General features: G+C 25.1%; 1 protein-coding gene across 1 annotated transcript; it reads right to left on the reverse strand.

Annotated features, from left to right (window-relative positions):
- Positions 1–1,839: 1,839 nt before the first annotated feature.
- LOC112597839 (neutral ceramidase) lies at positions 1,840–16,492 on the reverse strand. Its single transcript, XM_025344065.1, has 12 exons — positions 16,459–16,492; positions 10,045–10,154; positions 8,511–8,654; positions 7,399–7,575; positions 6,863–6,990; positions 5,461–5,659; positions 5,157–5,363; positions 4,655–4,972; positions 4,304–4,528; positions 3,300–3,566; positions 2,288–2,403; positions 1,840–2,213 (listed from the first exon to the last, which is right to left on the reverse strand). The coding sequence occupies exons 1-12, from the start codon at positions 16,460–16,462 to the stop codon at positions 2,027–2,029; spliced, it is 2,082 nt and encodes a 693-aa protein (XP_025199850.1). The 5' UTR covers positions 16,463–16,492; the 3' UTR covers positions 1,840–2,026.
- Positions 16,493–16,735: the final 243 nt, after the last annotated feature.

Consider the following 16,735-nt stretch of genomic DNA (forward strand, 5'->3'; position numbering starts at 1 on the left):
ATTTCTTTCTGACTCAAGATCAAAGACTAATAATATTTACTGCAATACAGTACATTGAATCTCATGCAACAACCAGTGTTGAACTCTAAATACTCCGAATGGTATACTTATTTACAGGGTTATAACTGTTGATCCTCGATTTTATATTTACAGACCAATTTAATGTAATTATCTATATATTATAGTAATTAGTACTAATAGAATTTCAATTAAACAATGTTAATAACTGTTTTATTCACAAAAAAAACCCATTATAAATTAAAATATTAATTAGTTGAAAACGAGCCTTTTGATTAGGTTTTTTTATAATTAATAAGGTAATTAATTTAAAAATATGATTCAGTATGACTCCAGGGCTGTGTTAACCCAGCTGCAAAAGGAGCATTTGATCCAGGTCTTTTTAGTCTATTATACTAACGACTTTTCAACATCTTTTTATTTAAAGAAGTGGTAATACTAGGTTTCTTTTTTCTTTTTTTTGTGTCCATAGTTTTCTGGCATCACTTAAAATGGTGGATATGAAATTTTGAAATTCAAATTTTATTTATTCACCTAGATATCGTATGAAACGTAGTTTTCAAAAAAAAAAAAAAAACAGTTTTTTTAGATCCTTTTGTTGTACAATTTTCAAAAATCATATTATGATTACATAAAAAGCTAGAGTAACTGCGCATCAATCTTTCTAATCTATATATAACGACGTTTTCAACATCTTTTTATCTAAAAAAGTGGTAATATTAAATTTTTAACAAAAAGGAAATTATCAGGTGGCTGTAAACTGTATAAGAAAAAAATGACAATTATAAACCATTTTTACTATAATATTGTAAATTTATTAGGTATTATAATTATTCAACTTATTAATGTTTACTTTTAATATATTTTCAATTTGAATTAAATCTCTTTTTAAAATTTATGTATGAAAATGTATTTATGGATAAATTAATAAATTAAACTACTAAAACAATTTTTTCTGATTATGAGAAAGTTTTAGAGAAGCAAACACCATGGTGGTATTGGATCTTAACCCAACTCTATATATTATGAATAACAACACTAAACTAGTTTTTATTAGGTAATAACCATCATGTGTGGTAAATATTTAATATATTTTATATATGTAGTTGTGTCTCCACTCTGCTCCGTTTCCCTTAAAAATGATTGTGGGTTTGTTAGAACTCGCTAATCTCCGGAACCACTTATAGTTGTGCACATATTACATTCATCAAAAATTGATGAGTGTTTACAGCATTTTTTAAAGTTATATTATTCAGATTTCTGTAGGATTACTCTAATGGTGTATATACAAAACTGTTCACGAATAGTTCCATAGCGGTGTTCTCTTCTAATATTTTTAAACTTAGTCCAAACTTGTACTAACCCAAATTCAATAACTGGAATGCACAAAATCTTCTTGTTGAATCATTCAAAAAAAGTAATTTGTACAATATATTGATATCTAGCGACATTGACGTATTATTATTAAGTAACTAGTTACTTGTATAAAATATTTTCATTGACATATTTAGTACTTTTTTTATTGTTTTTATTTATTTTAATTTTCATATTATCCAATAGTATCAACTATCAACAAATACTGATTTACAGGCATGGGTATTGTTATATAGATATATTATCCATATTATTAATCACATTGAAAATGAACAATATAAAAGTATTTTGAATAGACAATTTTTTTCGTTGACAGGATTATAATATAAGTTATTATTTTATGGTAAGTATTTATGGTATCACAATTATAACAGGATTTGCATTATTATATGCTTAATATATATATATATATATATATATATATATATATATATGATTTAATAAAAATGCGATATTCGTACTATAATATCATCAACAAATTATAATATATAAATCAAAATCGACTTTTGGAGTGAACTAAGTAGGTTTTGTATCTTAACAATATTATAGCCAGGAACTGATACCAAACACTCTAAGATAAAATGGAAAAAAAATAATGATGTATCTGTGTTTTGAAATAAAATGGACTTGTGCACTATTTCTCTGTCACTTTGAAGGTTTCCGAAGTGCCGAAGTATCTCCTGAGTCCACCCCCTCCAAAGTTTTTAAAATATCCAAAGTGTCTAATGCGGTAGAGCCCTGGTGTAGTGTTTTCAGGTATTGTCCATTTAATATCTGCTACGCTGTTAGCCCAAAGCCATGAAACTGTTTTCCATATGAATCTATAAAAAATCAAAAAACGTACGTCTTGTTAAGTCGATGAAAAGCTGTGAAACAAATGCGCTCGTATCCTTACTCGGTTTCCCAGTTAGCGTCTGTGGCGACGACGTCCCATTTGAAATCATCTGTAAGTCGTTCAACTGTCAAAAACGTCATTTCTAACATGGGATTGTTTCTGGGATTGGCGGACACCTGGAGAAGTGAAAAAATTGACACAACGATTATAGTTTAGGTAATTTTAATTCTAAACACTATTGTGAATAATTTTAAGTAACGTTTTGTCATATTAATTAAACACAATGATACACTTTCATGTGATCGTACTGTATATTTATTTTAAAATTAATAGGTTCAAGTAATTCAGGAAAGTAAGAATAAGAATTTAAGTTAATTTTTGTTGTATAATTATTTTAGTTTAACTAGATTAAAAAAAAAACCCTATTATACTCGTTTAATCTAAACTTGAAACTCTTTCGACATTGAATTTTAATGAAAGGAACGTAAGAATTTTTTTTTTTATTTTAATTATTCATCTAATTGATCTTAAGGATTCAAATTCCATTTAAGGAATTAACCTTTATGAAAAAGTTAAAAATTTTAACGTAATTTTGTGCTGGAAGTTAATAAGTACATTTCATTAAATTTTTAAAATGCTTTTTAACTTTGTGAATTTTATATAGTCACAGAAAAATTATTTGGAGCAAAAATTAATATTAATATTACACATATTAATAGTATTTTATTTTTGTATTAATTAATTTTTTTAGTGGTTATAGGGATTTTTTTTTTTTTTTTATAATAAAAATGAGATAGTTATACATTTATTTAAGTTATTATTTTCTATAATATGTCATTTATGGTTATCATTGTGGTAAATTTTCAAAAGTTTGATATTTTTTAAGTATTTTTATTTTTTTTTAACATTTTTGCATTATTTGAAAACAATAATATTATATTAGAACTAACAATATATGCACGTGTATTAGCCTAATAACTATCAATATATTAAAGCCTTAATAAATGTAAGTCTATTTTTGCATCCATGCAACGTTGTAAACACTGTACAAATATCGTAAATAGTAACTTACAAATTTCGCTTTTACCGTTTGACCCCATACGGCCGAGAACGGTGGTTGTTCGATACAATCGCCATAATTGTGTTGAGACAGCGGAGTGTCGTACATTGGGGTCGACAGTAACGACCACGCATTGAGTCTCAGGTCAACCGGTTCAGGCCCAGGGTCCAGTTTGTTGTTATCGTTCAACAATGTTTTTGCAAGTTTTGAATACTGTTTAAGGTAAATAGGCAACGTGTTAGGTCCAAACAACGTTGAAGCACCTTCATAACGCTGTAACTATTTATTAATATTTTATTATAATTATTGAAAACAGGTATATATTTTTTTTAGTTAATCATAATATTAAATACTAAGCAAATACAAAATATAATTCCTGGTTTTAAAAATAATTTTAATATATATAATTTTAATTTTTAGATTTAATGGTAATATTTCATCTGTAAACTACGTATTACAATGACTAGTTATCGAACATGTATTTTTAATATTTTATACATACACACATTTCTGAGAATATTTCTAAGTTTATTAATCCATATAAAATAATCTTCCTTAATTTTAAACTCCTTTAAGTATAATACAATTCAATATAATATAATATTATCATTGTTATAAATACGTATAAAGTTACTTAGCTAACACAAGACGCTCATTGACCATTGTATCAGTATATTGGTTCATTTGTGTGTTTTAATTTTTGCATAGGTAATTTTAAAGTAAATCCTTCCTAGTTTAATTACACAAAAAATCAATCTAACTTCTTATAATTTTTTATTTATCATAACGATATTTTTATCTTCAAATTTATTACGTAAGTCACAAATAGTCTTTGTTAAACGTATAGGTATAAACTATAGAGTTTAAATTTGTTTAAACAATAATTTAAAATTGATTAAATTTTTAATTATGTTAATACTGGATTGCTGTGTTATGAGTGTTATGACTTATGAGTATAAAAAATAATAAAAAAAGTATATAAACATTTTATATTTTATATAATCTATATTTGGTACCTTGTATTCTTCAGGTGTGGTTATGTAATCGCTATATGTATTGCAAAGTCCCGCAATCACTATAGTACACCAAGAGTTTTTACAGAGGACTTCGTGGATAGCTTTTCTTACGCGTCTCCCCGACATAGTTGTGAACTCGCCCGGGACACAAGCAATAATCAACTGTCCAATAACAGCTAATTGAGTGGAAACTATTTTTGGTGACCAAGCCAACGGATAATTAAACTAAAACAAAAATACGTCCGCTAAATTAGTGCAACAGTTCAATGGCTGTTATATATATGTGTGTGTGTGTGTGTGTGTGTGTGTGTGTGTGTGTTTAACATTGTCGTCATATTTGGTTTCACTAACTTCTCCAGTCGATATCAAAATTGATTTTTCTTCGTGGCATTTAACTTGTTCTGGACTAGGCTTGGGCACGAAGTTCGTCACTATATCCCATAGAGGATTGTTCGAGGATTTGGAACCGGCTTCAAATGAGAATAAGCCCGGTCCGTCGGTGGTACCTGATGAAAACGTATGGCCCATCGCTGGCTTACATCCTTTTCTTTTGATCGTATCTCCTCCAGGTATCTTATAGTCTACTTCTTCAGTGGTCATGTCTATAAATTGGTGTACCGCTTTAATCGGTCCTTTGATCTCGATGATAGGTTTTTCAACCATCAGTTCCTGAAACCGATATTATATAAAATTATCTACACGACTAGAACTATTTTACGAATTAATTATATGCATTTGTAATTAATTTCTTTATCATATAAATTGTGAATAAAATTAATCCGTAAATATTTTTAACAATATTCAAGTAAATAATATCAATTACCATGCCCATAAAAAAAATAAATAAACTCACATACGCTCTGTCGAACAGCCGTTGGGCTATTATTCTAGTGCTCTCTTTCATGTCGTCGCCCGGTCCGGATGCCACGCACAATTCATTAGCGTCACACGAAGGTCCTGGAATATCGCAGAGCTTTCCCGATTTCTGGCACCGAGGACCTTTGATGTTGGGAGTTACGTCTCCCAAGTTGGACGAAGCGAACGCTGCGACAAAACGTCCCTGTACGAAAACAAAACAATATGTGTCATTTTAGTCATTTTGAAAAAATTCTAATCGGCTTGCATTGCCCCAAACCTGGGTCGGCATCGAAACTCACTTTGCCTATAAAATTTTCGGGGTTCATCTTTTGCTCGAACAACACCGATGCGTATCCGACATTGTCCGATGAAATGAGCCTGTTGGTGTTGTTCATGCTAGTTGCATGCACCGCGTACCAGTTTATCACGCCCAACGGCATACCAGACTCGCTCTCAAACTTCAGCTGTACCATAGTCTTATCAACGTTATGTGCGTATCTACATCATCCGATTCAAAAACAAAACATACAAAGTACCATAATTAACATTATTATTTTTTGAAGTTTTCACAATGTTATATTATTATATTATAGATTTTCTGAGTAGGTAATCGATAATTGGTAATCATTGCAACACTTATAAACAAAAAATAAATTTGGATTTAAGCAAACTTTAAAAATTGGTACTCAACCTTAGTAAAAGTTTTTGACACTAAAACTTTTCTAAAAATCGGATTTACAAAATGGCTATCTTGATTTTTTTAAATATACTAATTAGACATTTTTTTAATACAAAATGTTAAAAAAAGAAAATCGAAAAATATTTTAAATATAGTGCAGACGACAATTGATAATAATTAAAAAAAAAAAAGTTTAAAATATTCAATAGAATAGAAATTATTGTAATAATTGTTAGCTCATCGTGAAACACCTTGTATATAGCGACAGTTTGGCTGTTTAATTTTATATTTGATGGGTGGAGAAAAAGTGCAAAATAATTTACAACATTATACTACGGTTAGTACAATTACTATATTATATATATATATTGACGTTTAATATTGGTATACAATTAGCTTCAATAAATTAAATGGATTGATTAACTGTTATAATATATTATGCGTGAATATAATAAATTAAAGGACCACGCTAATATAAAATTTGGTAAATATTTTTAACTTAACACCATTTAGCATAAACCGATATATTTTATACAAAAAATTCCAAATTATTACGCTTATGCTTATATGCAAAGTTATCTATTAATTATTAGTAATAATTGCATACAATAAAATTATTTAAATTTAATTCCATGTATACATATAATAAGCCAAATATTGCCAGTTTATCAGAACTGCAGTTGAACTATGATAATAAAACATAGTTACTACTGATATGAGTACTATTGTTAGACAGGGAAACTTTATTTTGAAAATTATTATTTTACAATGTTTATAAAAAAATGTACGTATGGAATAACAATACCCCAATCTCCCTTCTATGAAAATAAGTGAATTGAACGCTTATATTTCTAACAGTAAACGCAGATTACCTTCAAATATGATTTTCTTTTAAATTGCTCAGTAAATAATAATTGCATGCAGTAATAAATACTGATAATATTATTATACTACCTACGTATTGGTTACCTATGAGTGTATTCCTTTGCATGACGTATGATATGAATTAAAATACTACTTACTGCGCACGTTCGGCTTCTGGATTTAATAAATATGACTGAGGACTTCTATTTATCGATATTCCATTTAGTTCACCTTTATTAACAAATACACGTCCATAATCTAATTTGTCGTGGGCTCGTAGAATACTCTATAATTAAAAAATCATCAGTGTAAGTGTACAAAATGATCAGATTTTATAAAAAAACAGCTTTTTTTTAAAAAAAAGTAGTAATAATAATAATGCATGTACCCTATTTCTATAAATGTATATTGATATTTTAAATTTACTAATAACAATAATTTATTTATTTATAATCATATCAAATACGAATCGTGACAAAAATCTTTGATTTCTAGTACGTGCAAAATCGAAAACAAATATAATGAAAAAAGTCAAATAATATTTTATTTATTATTCAAGGTGTATATCAAAAGAAACGATAAAAAATCAAGCAAAGTATTTTTATTTTTGTTTTGAAGCGTAAGCCACTTGAAAAACAAATATGAGTGCTTTACAAATACATCTAAATGTTACTTGTTTTTATGTCAAACTTACCAATGTAATACCTTTTACTAAACAGTTTAAGGTTTGTTGAACATAACCCCAGGTGCTTAAGTCAAACAGCATATGTAACATATAACCTCCCGGCGTCGAATGTGTGTGTGTTGATGAAAGCATGAGGTTATTCGTGTCGTACAATCCCGGTAGCTTCTCATTCAATTTTTTCAGTACCTTCAAATCGCATTCGTCGTTTGATTACAATGCAATATATTTCATCATCAATCAAACTATTACGACAGTATCAAATTTAGTTGATTCTCAAATAATAAAGAAAGAAATAAAGTTGTTGGAATAATTAAGTTGTTTTAATGTAAATTGTAAAAAATATTAATAAATAAAATAAATTAAGATGCTGTACTGCAAATATAAAATGTATTTTTATTTTAACTACTTTTAGATAAAGGATTAGAGGAATGATAAATATATTGGTTTTATAATCGTGTGAGTTGAACATATATATATTTTTTTGTTCATTCATTTTTAGTGCAATAAAAATATTTTAACTTCAATGTAGAATATGGTTTCTAGTAAATAAAAATAGATTTAGTAGATAGTTTTTTTTTTTTTTTTTTTTGATAGAGGTTAAAAACAAAAACAACAAATATAGTCCGAAAAAAAATAAAAACAAGAATTTTTAATTCGAAATTTATATGATATATGCAATTCGAACATAACATAATTTAAGGCTTTAAAGTATATCAGAATATTATGCAGTGTTATATCTGGAAATTGTCGGTTTGGATGTATATAAGTTATTATTATTTAACGAAGTAAAATACTACGAATGCTGTTTAAATTAAAGTGGATTTCGTACACTGTTTTATTTGTGACGTTTCACGAATATGAATATGTAATTATTTGTTTAAGTCGTATTTTCAAACATTAATGATGAAATTTCTACAAATACGAAAAACAAATTCAAGTGATTAAAAGTATATGGACTCCATAAAATATGTATAGAGAAGAAAACTTACTGAACAAAATTGTAAGACATTTAAGGCATTTAATTTCTTTTCGAATTTATTAAAATCTACTGTATTATAATATTATAATATAGTTTAAAAAAAAATAATAATAATAATAATAATAATAGATTTTCAACTCACATCTTTCTTTATATGGTCACCCATCATTGCAGAATCGATGCTGACAAATGCTACTCTAGATGTCGAATCTTCAATTAAAAATGCTCTAGAAAATTGTCGCAAATGGATTCCCTCTCCACTTTGTTCCACTTTTCCGTATCCCAACTATACAAAAATAGCACGATATAAAATGATAAATATATTATTTATCAGTATTGAAATAAGCGTACAGGTAACGTATTCATTAAATAATTTTATAACGTGTTATAGACAATTTTATAAAACTTGTTCTAAAGTTTTTAACAATTTCAAAATCATATTATACAATTAACGGTTTAAACAAATTTGGTAAAAACATTTTATAAGTATATAATACATAAGATATATTTTATAACGATTATATTATAATCTGTTGATTATGAACTATTTTTTGGTATACTCGAAAATGAACAAATCGCCACTTCGTCACAGTCGTTTCGGTATTAAACCATAATTTTTATCATCAGTATTTCAACGTAACGCCACTTCGCCGTCAAAATGTACGTATGTTGCATCCAATAACGGAAACGCTTTTTTTCCACTCCGCGTAATTCCGCTATATGGACAACATTTCACGAAATGAACGCCTAAACTACACATAACAGAACTAGTTAGTAGTTCCATCATATAATATGGACAAACGCTTAGCGTAACAATATTATTTATTATAATAATTGTTCAAAATAATAAACAGAATTATAAAATATTATACTGATTATGAATATCATAATGTATTATTAATTATGTAAATTATGAACTATTATGAAAATAGTTGACTATGAATTAATAATTATGAATATAATGAACTGTGAATTATCATGAAAACGATTAATTACGAATATAATGAATTATGAAAACAAATCAATTAATCGTGAGTTTTCAACTTTTTAATTGATTATAATTTACAATATATTGCTTTTTAATTTCTTTGATATTTGATACCATGTATAAAATCATCTTTTCTAGTCAACTGTTTCGGTGTTATCGCAATTTTAAGTTTACTATAAGCAAATATAATTGATTTTTATTTCCGTGTTGCCTTTTAAACAATTAAATTGTCATTGTCTTTCTTTCCGTTCCTGCTTCTACTAAATAATTCACTCGAGTCGTCTATTATTTACTTTTTATACGAAAAATTAGTTACTTAATTGATAATGATTTACCCTTATTTATAAAATACACAATTTTTGTACTGCATTATACGGTATTGTATTGGTATTTATTCCGGTGATAATTTATACAATTTTAAATGCCTTATAATATTTGAACAATTGTACTCTAAAATTGTTATACAATTTAGTTTTCTGGAAATATGAATTATTGGTTAACTAAATTTAGATCATTGAAATGTTGAACTGGCTATTATAATTTGAAATTAATTTCAATTGGTTCAGTTTTCGGTGTACAGATTTTAACAAAGCAAATGCAATTTGTTATTTGAGCAATCAAATTTCTTACGGCACTTGGTGACTGTTATATAATTGTTTACATACATTAAAATTAAAATAATACTCACAAAAGTAACGCCTGCTGCAGGCCCAGTTACATCTGCAATTCCGATACCAATTTTGTACATTGAATGTGCTGTCGTGATCCATAACGACAACACGAACATAAATCTAAGCTCTGAAAAAAAAACAACAAAATCTATGTATGTATATTAAAAATTCAGACTTTTGAGTAAAGATTAAAGAATTAATAGCGTAAGTTAATAGTTAATATTAAAATTGTATAAGTATACTGTTTATTTATTTATTTACAGTTAGTAAAAAAATAAATACTTGATAAACCTGTATATTATACAATATTTCAAAAACTTAATATTATGTTTTACTTTTTTATAATATTTTTATGACTCTACAGAAAATTTAGGTTTGAGAAAAAAGTATTAAACATAAAAGAGTTTATAAAATACTTCATAAAAGAATACTCGTGAAAAATTTTCTGTGTTCAATTAGACATTAATTATTTGGTTTGTTCTGATTACTTGAAGTTTAACTTCTGTACGTTACATAATATTTAAGATTTGAGTTAATGTACTTTTTAAAGTTTTATTGTCTCATATTTGAACTTTGAAGTAATTGGAAAAAAAAATGTGTCATATGTTTTTACAATCTTTAAGTATACAGTACTGCGCGTATTATAAACACAAAATAAGTTATTTTGTTCTATAGGTAACTAACGTCGATATCATATTATGATACTGTAATACGGAAAAATAAAAATTAATTTTATTTGGGTACACTTATTTGAATATTTTAAGACTTTAAATCTTGCTTGCAAATTTTTAATGTATACATATATATGTATATATAATATATATTGTAATAAACATAATATATCAGACTTTGTATGTTTATGTATATTAATTATTTATATACTGTACCTTATATATTGATAATAATAATTATAATTGTTTTATTAAACATATTATCTTTATTAAAATTAAATAACCGTGATATGAATTATTCTTTTTACGGGGAACAATTTTTAAGTAATTTTATACAGGATATATATATACATTAGTTTATTGTGGTGTGTATGTGTATCATTGCGTATTAGTGATTGTAATATTACAATATAAAAAACAGTGGAAAGGAATGAGATTTCAATCTTTTCGTAAATTAATGTTTAATAATGGCAGTTCGACAGGAAATATAGGTACATTATTATACTTCAGACACGCAATATATTATATATTATATTACATTTTTACATAAAATAAACGGCTAAAAAAACTATACAATAGTTCGTACGTTATATTTAGTGATTGATGATGCTTTTAAAGTGAACACATTTATCACATATCATACTCGTTATGAAATTATAACCAACTAAAATATTTTATATTTATATTTTATACATAATACCTACATTTAAATATTAGAAAAGTATTTATTTTTAAATAATTCAATTTAAAATATACGTTTTTGTTTAAAAATTAAAAACTTATAGTAGATTAGAGTAGGTAGAAACCAATTACACAAGGGTAAAAAAAGACAAAATAAAATTTTAGAATTGCATACAATATACATCTATCTACAATTTTCCAAAATTTAAATTTCGAAAAAATGAATAAGTACTGTAGTTATAATTAAGTTTATCTGTGTATTTAGTTTGATTTATGTATAGTAGTAGTACTGTAATAACAGCTATTGTAGTATTGTTTCATGATAATCACGTTTTTCTAACAAATAATTTATTAAAATTAAATTTTTAAGATAATAGTAATATTTTTAGCATTCTTGTAACACAAAAAATTTAAATAAAACATTAATTATTGTATTTGATTGTATAATAAATTGACACATGTTTACCGGTATACCTACCTCACCATATCGATTGCATGTAAATCATGTAATATCGTGATAACTTTCTGTTTAACTATAATATAGACATTATGTTGACTACGTAAACTGTCTTAAACAAAATATAATTAATAGATTTGACAAAAAATGATTAAAAGAATGATAGATAAATTATATTGAAAAGCCATAAGTGGTTTTTAAATACAATAATATTATTATTATTAATAAATAATTATTTTTAACCTTGCGAGAGATATGATGACTATATTGACTTTAGGTATAACGGATAGTAAAAAACTATTGAGAGAATATAATATGAAATATAATTACTTTAATTCCATATTATAAATATGTTTTAACAAAAATTATGGTTTTAAAATAACCATAAGAAAAAAATTATATTTGTAAATTTCCAAAATTTCGCCTCTTAGGAATTTTCTTAAAATTTAATTTCCGAAAATTAACATAATTTCGTCATTTTAGTGACTTATAGTTTATACATAATTTATTATATATTAATATTAAAGAAAGTGATTTAGTAAGCATACTTATCACTCCCTATTTTTCCTCATTAATGCAATTCAGATTTTTAAATTTTTAAATATACTTATCATTATATTTTTAAATTTTAAAAAATGTTTGTACTAATTTAGAAGAAACAAACATCTATTTTTCAAATGATAAATCCCCTTTTTAATTGCACATTTTTAAATGGATAATTTTTTTAAAAATTTTAAAATATCAAAATCAAAATTTAATCTAGGATAGTTGTTACGTTATTTGATATTGTACTCGTTTATTAAAAATAATGGGTTTTTAAGAAAAGGTAATTACGGTGATTTGAAAATTTTAGCGATTAATATTAATTTAAAAACATTAACAGTTTATAAAAATGGTCTATATATAATAAATATTAAATTGAATATTATACATCTATTGACTATTTTATATTTTCATAAGATCATTTTAAAAGAATAGTATTCTGTTTTTATTTAGTATAATTATTATTATTTAATTCAAGTTTTCCTGACAATAATGTCATCTAAATTTACCATTAATTTTAAAATAAAATTTATTATTATTATTATTAATATAAATATTTTAATAACTTAGAAATAAATTCATTGACTTTTGAATAAGTTAAATAAAAATGTTCAAAAAAATTATTTGCTAAATAATTTACAGTAAACATGAAACTTTTAAACAGTAAATACAATATTAAGAATTTGAAAATAAATTTAAAACCAGGAAAAAGATTTTTCAAAAATTCCAAAAACAAAGTTTAAAAAAAAATTATTATCTAAAGAAAAAAGTGGGATAATTATGTTTAGTGAATTACTTTGTATATTGTATATATATTACAAATTTAGTACAATATATTAGTACACCAATTAATATTATAACTCGGCAATTATATTCATCATACAAAATAATTTTAGCCTAAGGTTCAAATTTTCTTGTACATTGAAAATGTTTTTGAAACAATGAAATTCAAATTGCCAATTAAAATTTCCATATTTAAAGTACGAGTAATATATTTTTTGAAATTTTAGAATTATTAAAAAAAAAATTTTATTTTATACTAATTGTTTTTATATTAATTGTAACTACTACTAATGGAATTATTTAAAAACATATTAAAAATATAATTATTTACAATAATATAAACAATTCTATGGTTTATATCATCATATATATATTTATTATTCAAGTTCTAAACTTAATTTTATACGTTTTATACCTACATTTGGTATTACTAATGCCTCTCAAAGCATTTAAGCATTTATAGTTCAATTGTTAAAATATTTTCAATAGTATTAACTCGTTGTTTAGTAATGGACAATGCTATGATGTAATCGACTCACTTTGGAGTATTAAACCAAATATTGTTTTACTGCTTGGAAATGACACTAGCTGTCAAGTATATTATTTTGTACGGTGTTTGCACTTTTCACCCAACTTAATAGTATGACATCTTTATCCGTTCTCTTTAATCTTTAAAACATTGACCAACATCATTCATCTTAAGTTCTCAAACTTTTTTCTATCTAGCAACAAATTTTCCCATCCACTCATATTATAATATTTTATTTTCCGATATCTTAGTAGTTAATTTGGAATTTTTTTCAGATAATAATGATTTTTAATTTTGAGTAAATATAATTAATAAAAAAGTATTTCTAAAAGTAAAATAGAAAATTAAAATTAAATGAATAATATACTATTATTTTAGAAAACTTTAGATTAATACTGTTCTATGTTAAGTTCAATATAAAATCAAATAATGGCCAATTAATTACTATTGTGGTTTATCAATTATATATTGATTTAAACTTAGTTTAGCCAAATAAAATGATAAGTTTGGACGGTATGGTATTAATATTGGTCTATGCCATCATCCAATTAACACTTTAATAATTGATTACATTTAAGTATAAAATAGTTTACAAATAATAATCATTTTAAGAATTTAAATTTTAAATAACTATAAGTAAGCTTTTAAAAATACAAAGTTTGTAGACACATAACCAAAGAGAAATGGGATGATAGCATTAAAATATTTTTTAATATTATGTCATTAAAAAATGTTTGTAAATAATAAATTATAGTTAACCATATCGTAATATATTTTACTTTTTATTATACTAGTTGGAAATAAAATGCCAACATAAATTCAATGACTAATTTTAAGAATAAAAAAATGTCTACTATATTAGCACAGAAATATAAAATAATACACTAAGTCATGATTCTGATACATAATACACGTTACATATTAATTATATTATATTTCAAATTTTATTATTATCACTGATACTGATACAATGGTTAAGTATAGCACTACAGCATAATTAAACAAGTATAAAACCACTGACAATATTTTTAAAAAAATGTATAGATTTTGATGTTTCTTAATTAAAACTATAATTAGTATTTAGTAACACACATAATATGACCCTACAAAAATAATTTAATTTAAAAATAAATAAATTCCAATGTCCTTGTCCTTGCGGTTTAAAGTATCTGTATGACGTTACACGTACGTATTAAACGAATGCATCTATGTATGTATCTACAAAATTAAACATATGTATTCATGGTTATTTCATATTGAATTTAAATGTGCTTACGAACATGACCATTTTGCTCGATGAACTCGGTAGATGACGATTTCATAGTCTTTTAAAATGTTATTATACGTCGACCGAATTTTTGGTTACAATATGACTGTCATTACCTATATTAAATATTGGACTTAATTTCGTAGTTTTATTTTTTTAAGTAATTACATATGTATTGCAGTCCATATCGAATATTTATCTACTTTTCACTTACTTATAGTATCGCAATTAACGGCCTTAACCTCTTCCCAAAACCGGTTGTATAATATAATAAATGTTTTCTTAGTAGGAATCGTCGTCTAAATGTAGTTTTGTGTATAACATTCCGACACACATACCCTAAGGTTTATTATACAATATATAAATATATATATATACTGTATCATACTATATATAGGTAACATTTGACTCGTAAAGGTATCTTTTTTTAAATCGTAATAGGACAATTATAAAGGCACGTCAAAGACAGACAAAAAAAAACTGTCTTCGGTAATTACTAATTTCCAAAATGAAGGTCGTTTTTCAGTTTTATTGATGGAGAAAGAATTTTTTTCATTTTTTATATTTCCAAAGACTAAATAATATTAAAAAAACAAAAAAACCAATATAATAATTAAAATATAAAAAAAAAGAAATAAGTAGATATTTACATTCAGAAGTAGAGCTCCTACTATATTTTAAATGGTTTTCTTTAATAAGCATTTTATAAAATATTGTTTCAAAACTTATGCATTATATTCTGTGTTTTATGTTTGAAAACTAAAAATATTGTATTTAGTTTTTACTGAACTTAAAATATTCAAGGTTTTAAAAAGTTTAACTTATCTACGTATTCAACGTTTAATTGCCATTGAAAAAAGTCACATTGTATTTTAATCAACATTGAATCAAAATTTAACTTACCTTACAAAATTCTCGAATAGTTAATTTTATACCCGTTGATTACCCATTTATTAAGCAATATTCATTTTCTTAAGTTTTTTATTGTTTATAAATTTCAAAAAACTTAAAGCCATATAATACGTAACATGATAACCTGGTATAGTTTTAAAGTCTTAAATAACTTCGAAAAATTAATCACTATAGAATTTAGTCAAAAATCAAGTTTTATTCTTAAAAACGCCAAACGTAACTTTCTATATAATATAACTTAAACCTCGTATTTATTAAACCTAAATAATATTGGTAAACTTGATTATCGGATTAAAACATATTATAACGTATTTAACGTTAAATATGTATTTATTTATTTATTTTTTGTTTAACTAATAAGAGCATAATATGGTTTATGACCTCGTTATAATAGGTTGAAATTTTTAGTATAATAAATTTTATGCTGAATATTGAAAATCAGTAGCTATTGATGACTAAAAGTTGATTGTATGAAACTAATAACAATAGAAATGTAGGTAGGTCCACGTCCTACTATTCTAGCTTACTCTAAAATAAGGTAACTAATAACAATATAAGAAAAGAAAAAAAGTGCTGAAATCGACTTACCCATATCTCCAATAATTATTTTCTGCAGTATTCCAGTTAAGTATTCATGTTTTAAATATATTTGTTATTTATTTGATAAGTATTACAACTTTTTTTTTTTTTTAGATTGTCTAAATAATTGTATTTTGAGCACACGGCAGCAGTAACGTGTTATAACGTCGACAGTTAGTTTCGATCTACCATGGCAGTGACGGCCGGTGATCCGATGATCGATCGGTAGTCAAGTGTGCGAGGTCGACACCCCACTTATAAACACGACGGAACACACGTACACAAA

The sequence above is a fragment of the Melanaphis sacchari genome, unplaced genomic scaffold, assembly GCF_002803265.2.
Source record: "Melanaphis sacchari strain LSU unplaced genomic scaffold, SCAv2.0 Contig43_pilon_pilon, whole genome shotgun sequence".
Lineage (NCBI taxonomy): Eukaryota > Metazoa > Arthropoda > Insecta > Hemiptera > Aphididae > Melanaphis > Melanaphis sacchari.

Coding starts and splice junctions, on each gene's coding strand:
- LOC112597839 (XM_025344065.1), bottom strand. Junction 6,991..7,398: donor TAGTAAAAGGTATTACATTG/GTAAGTTTGACA, acceptor TTTTAATTATAG/AGTATTCTACGAGCCCACGA. Junction 4,529..4,654: donor TTTTGATATCGACTGGAGAA/GTTAGTGAAACC, acceptor TTTTTGTTTTAG/TTTAATTATCCGTTGGCTTG.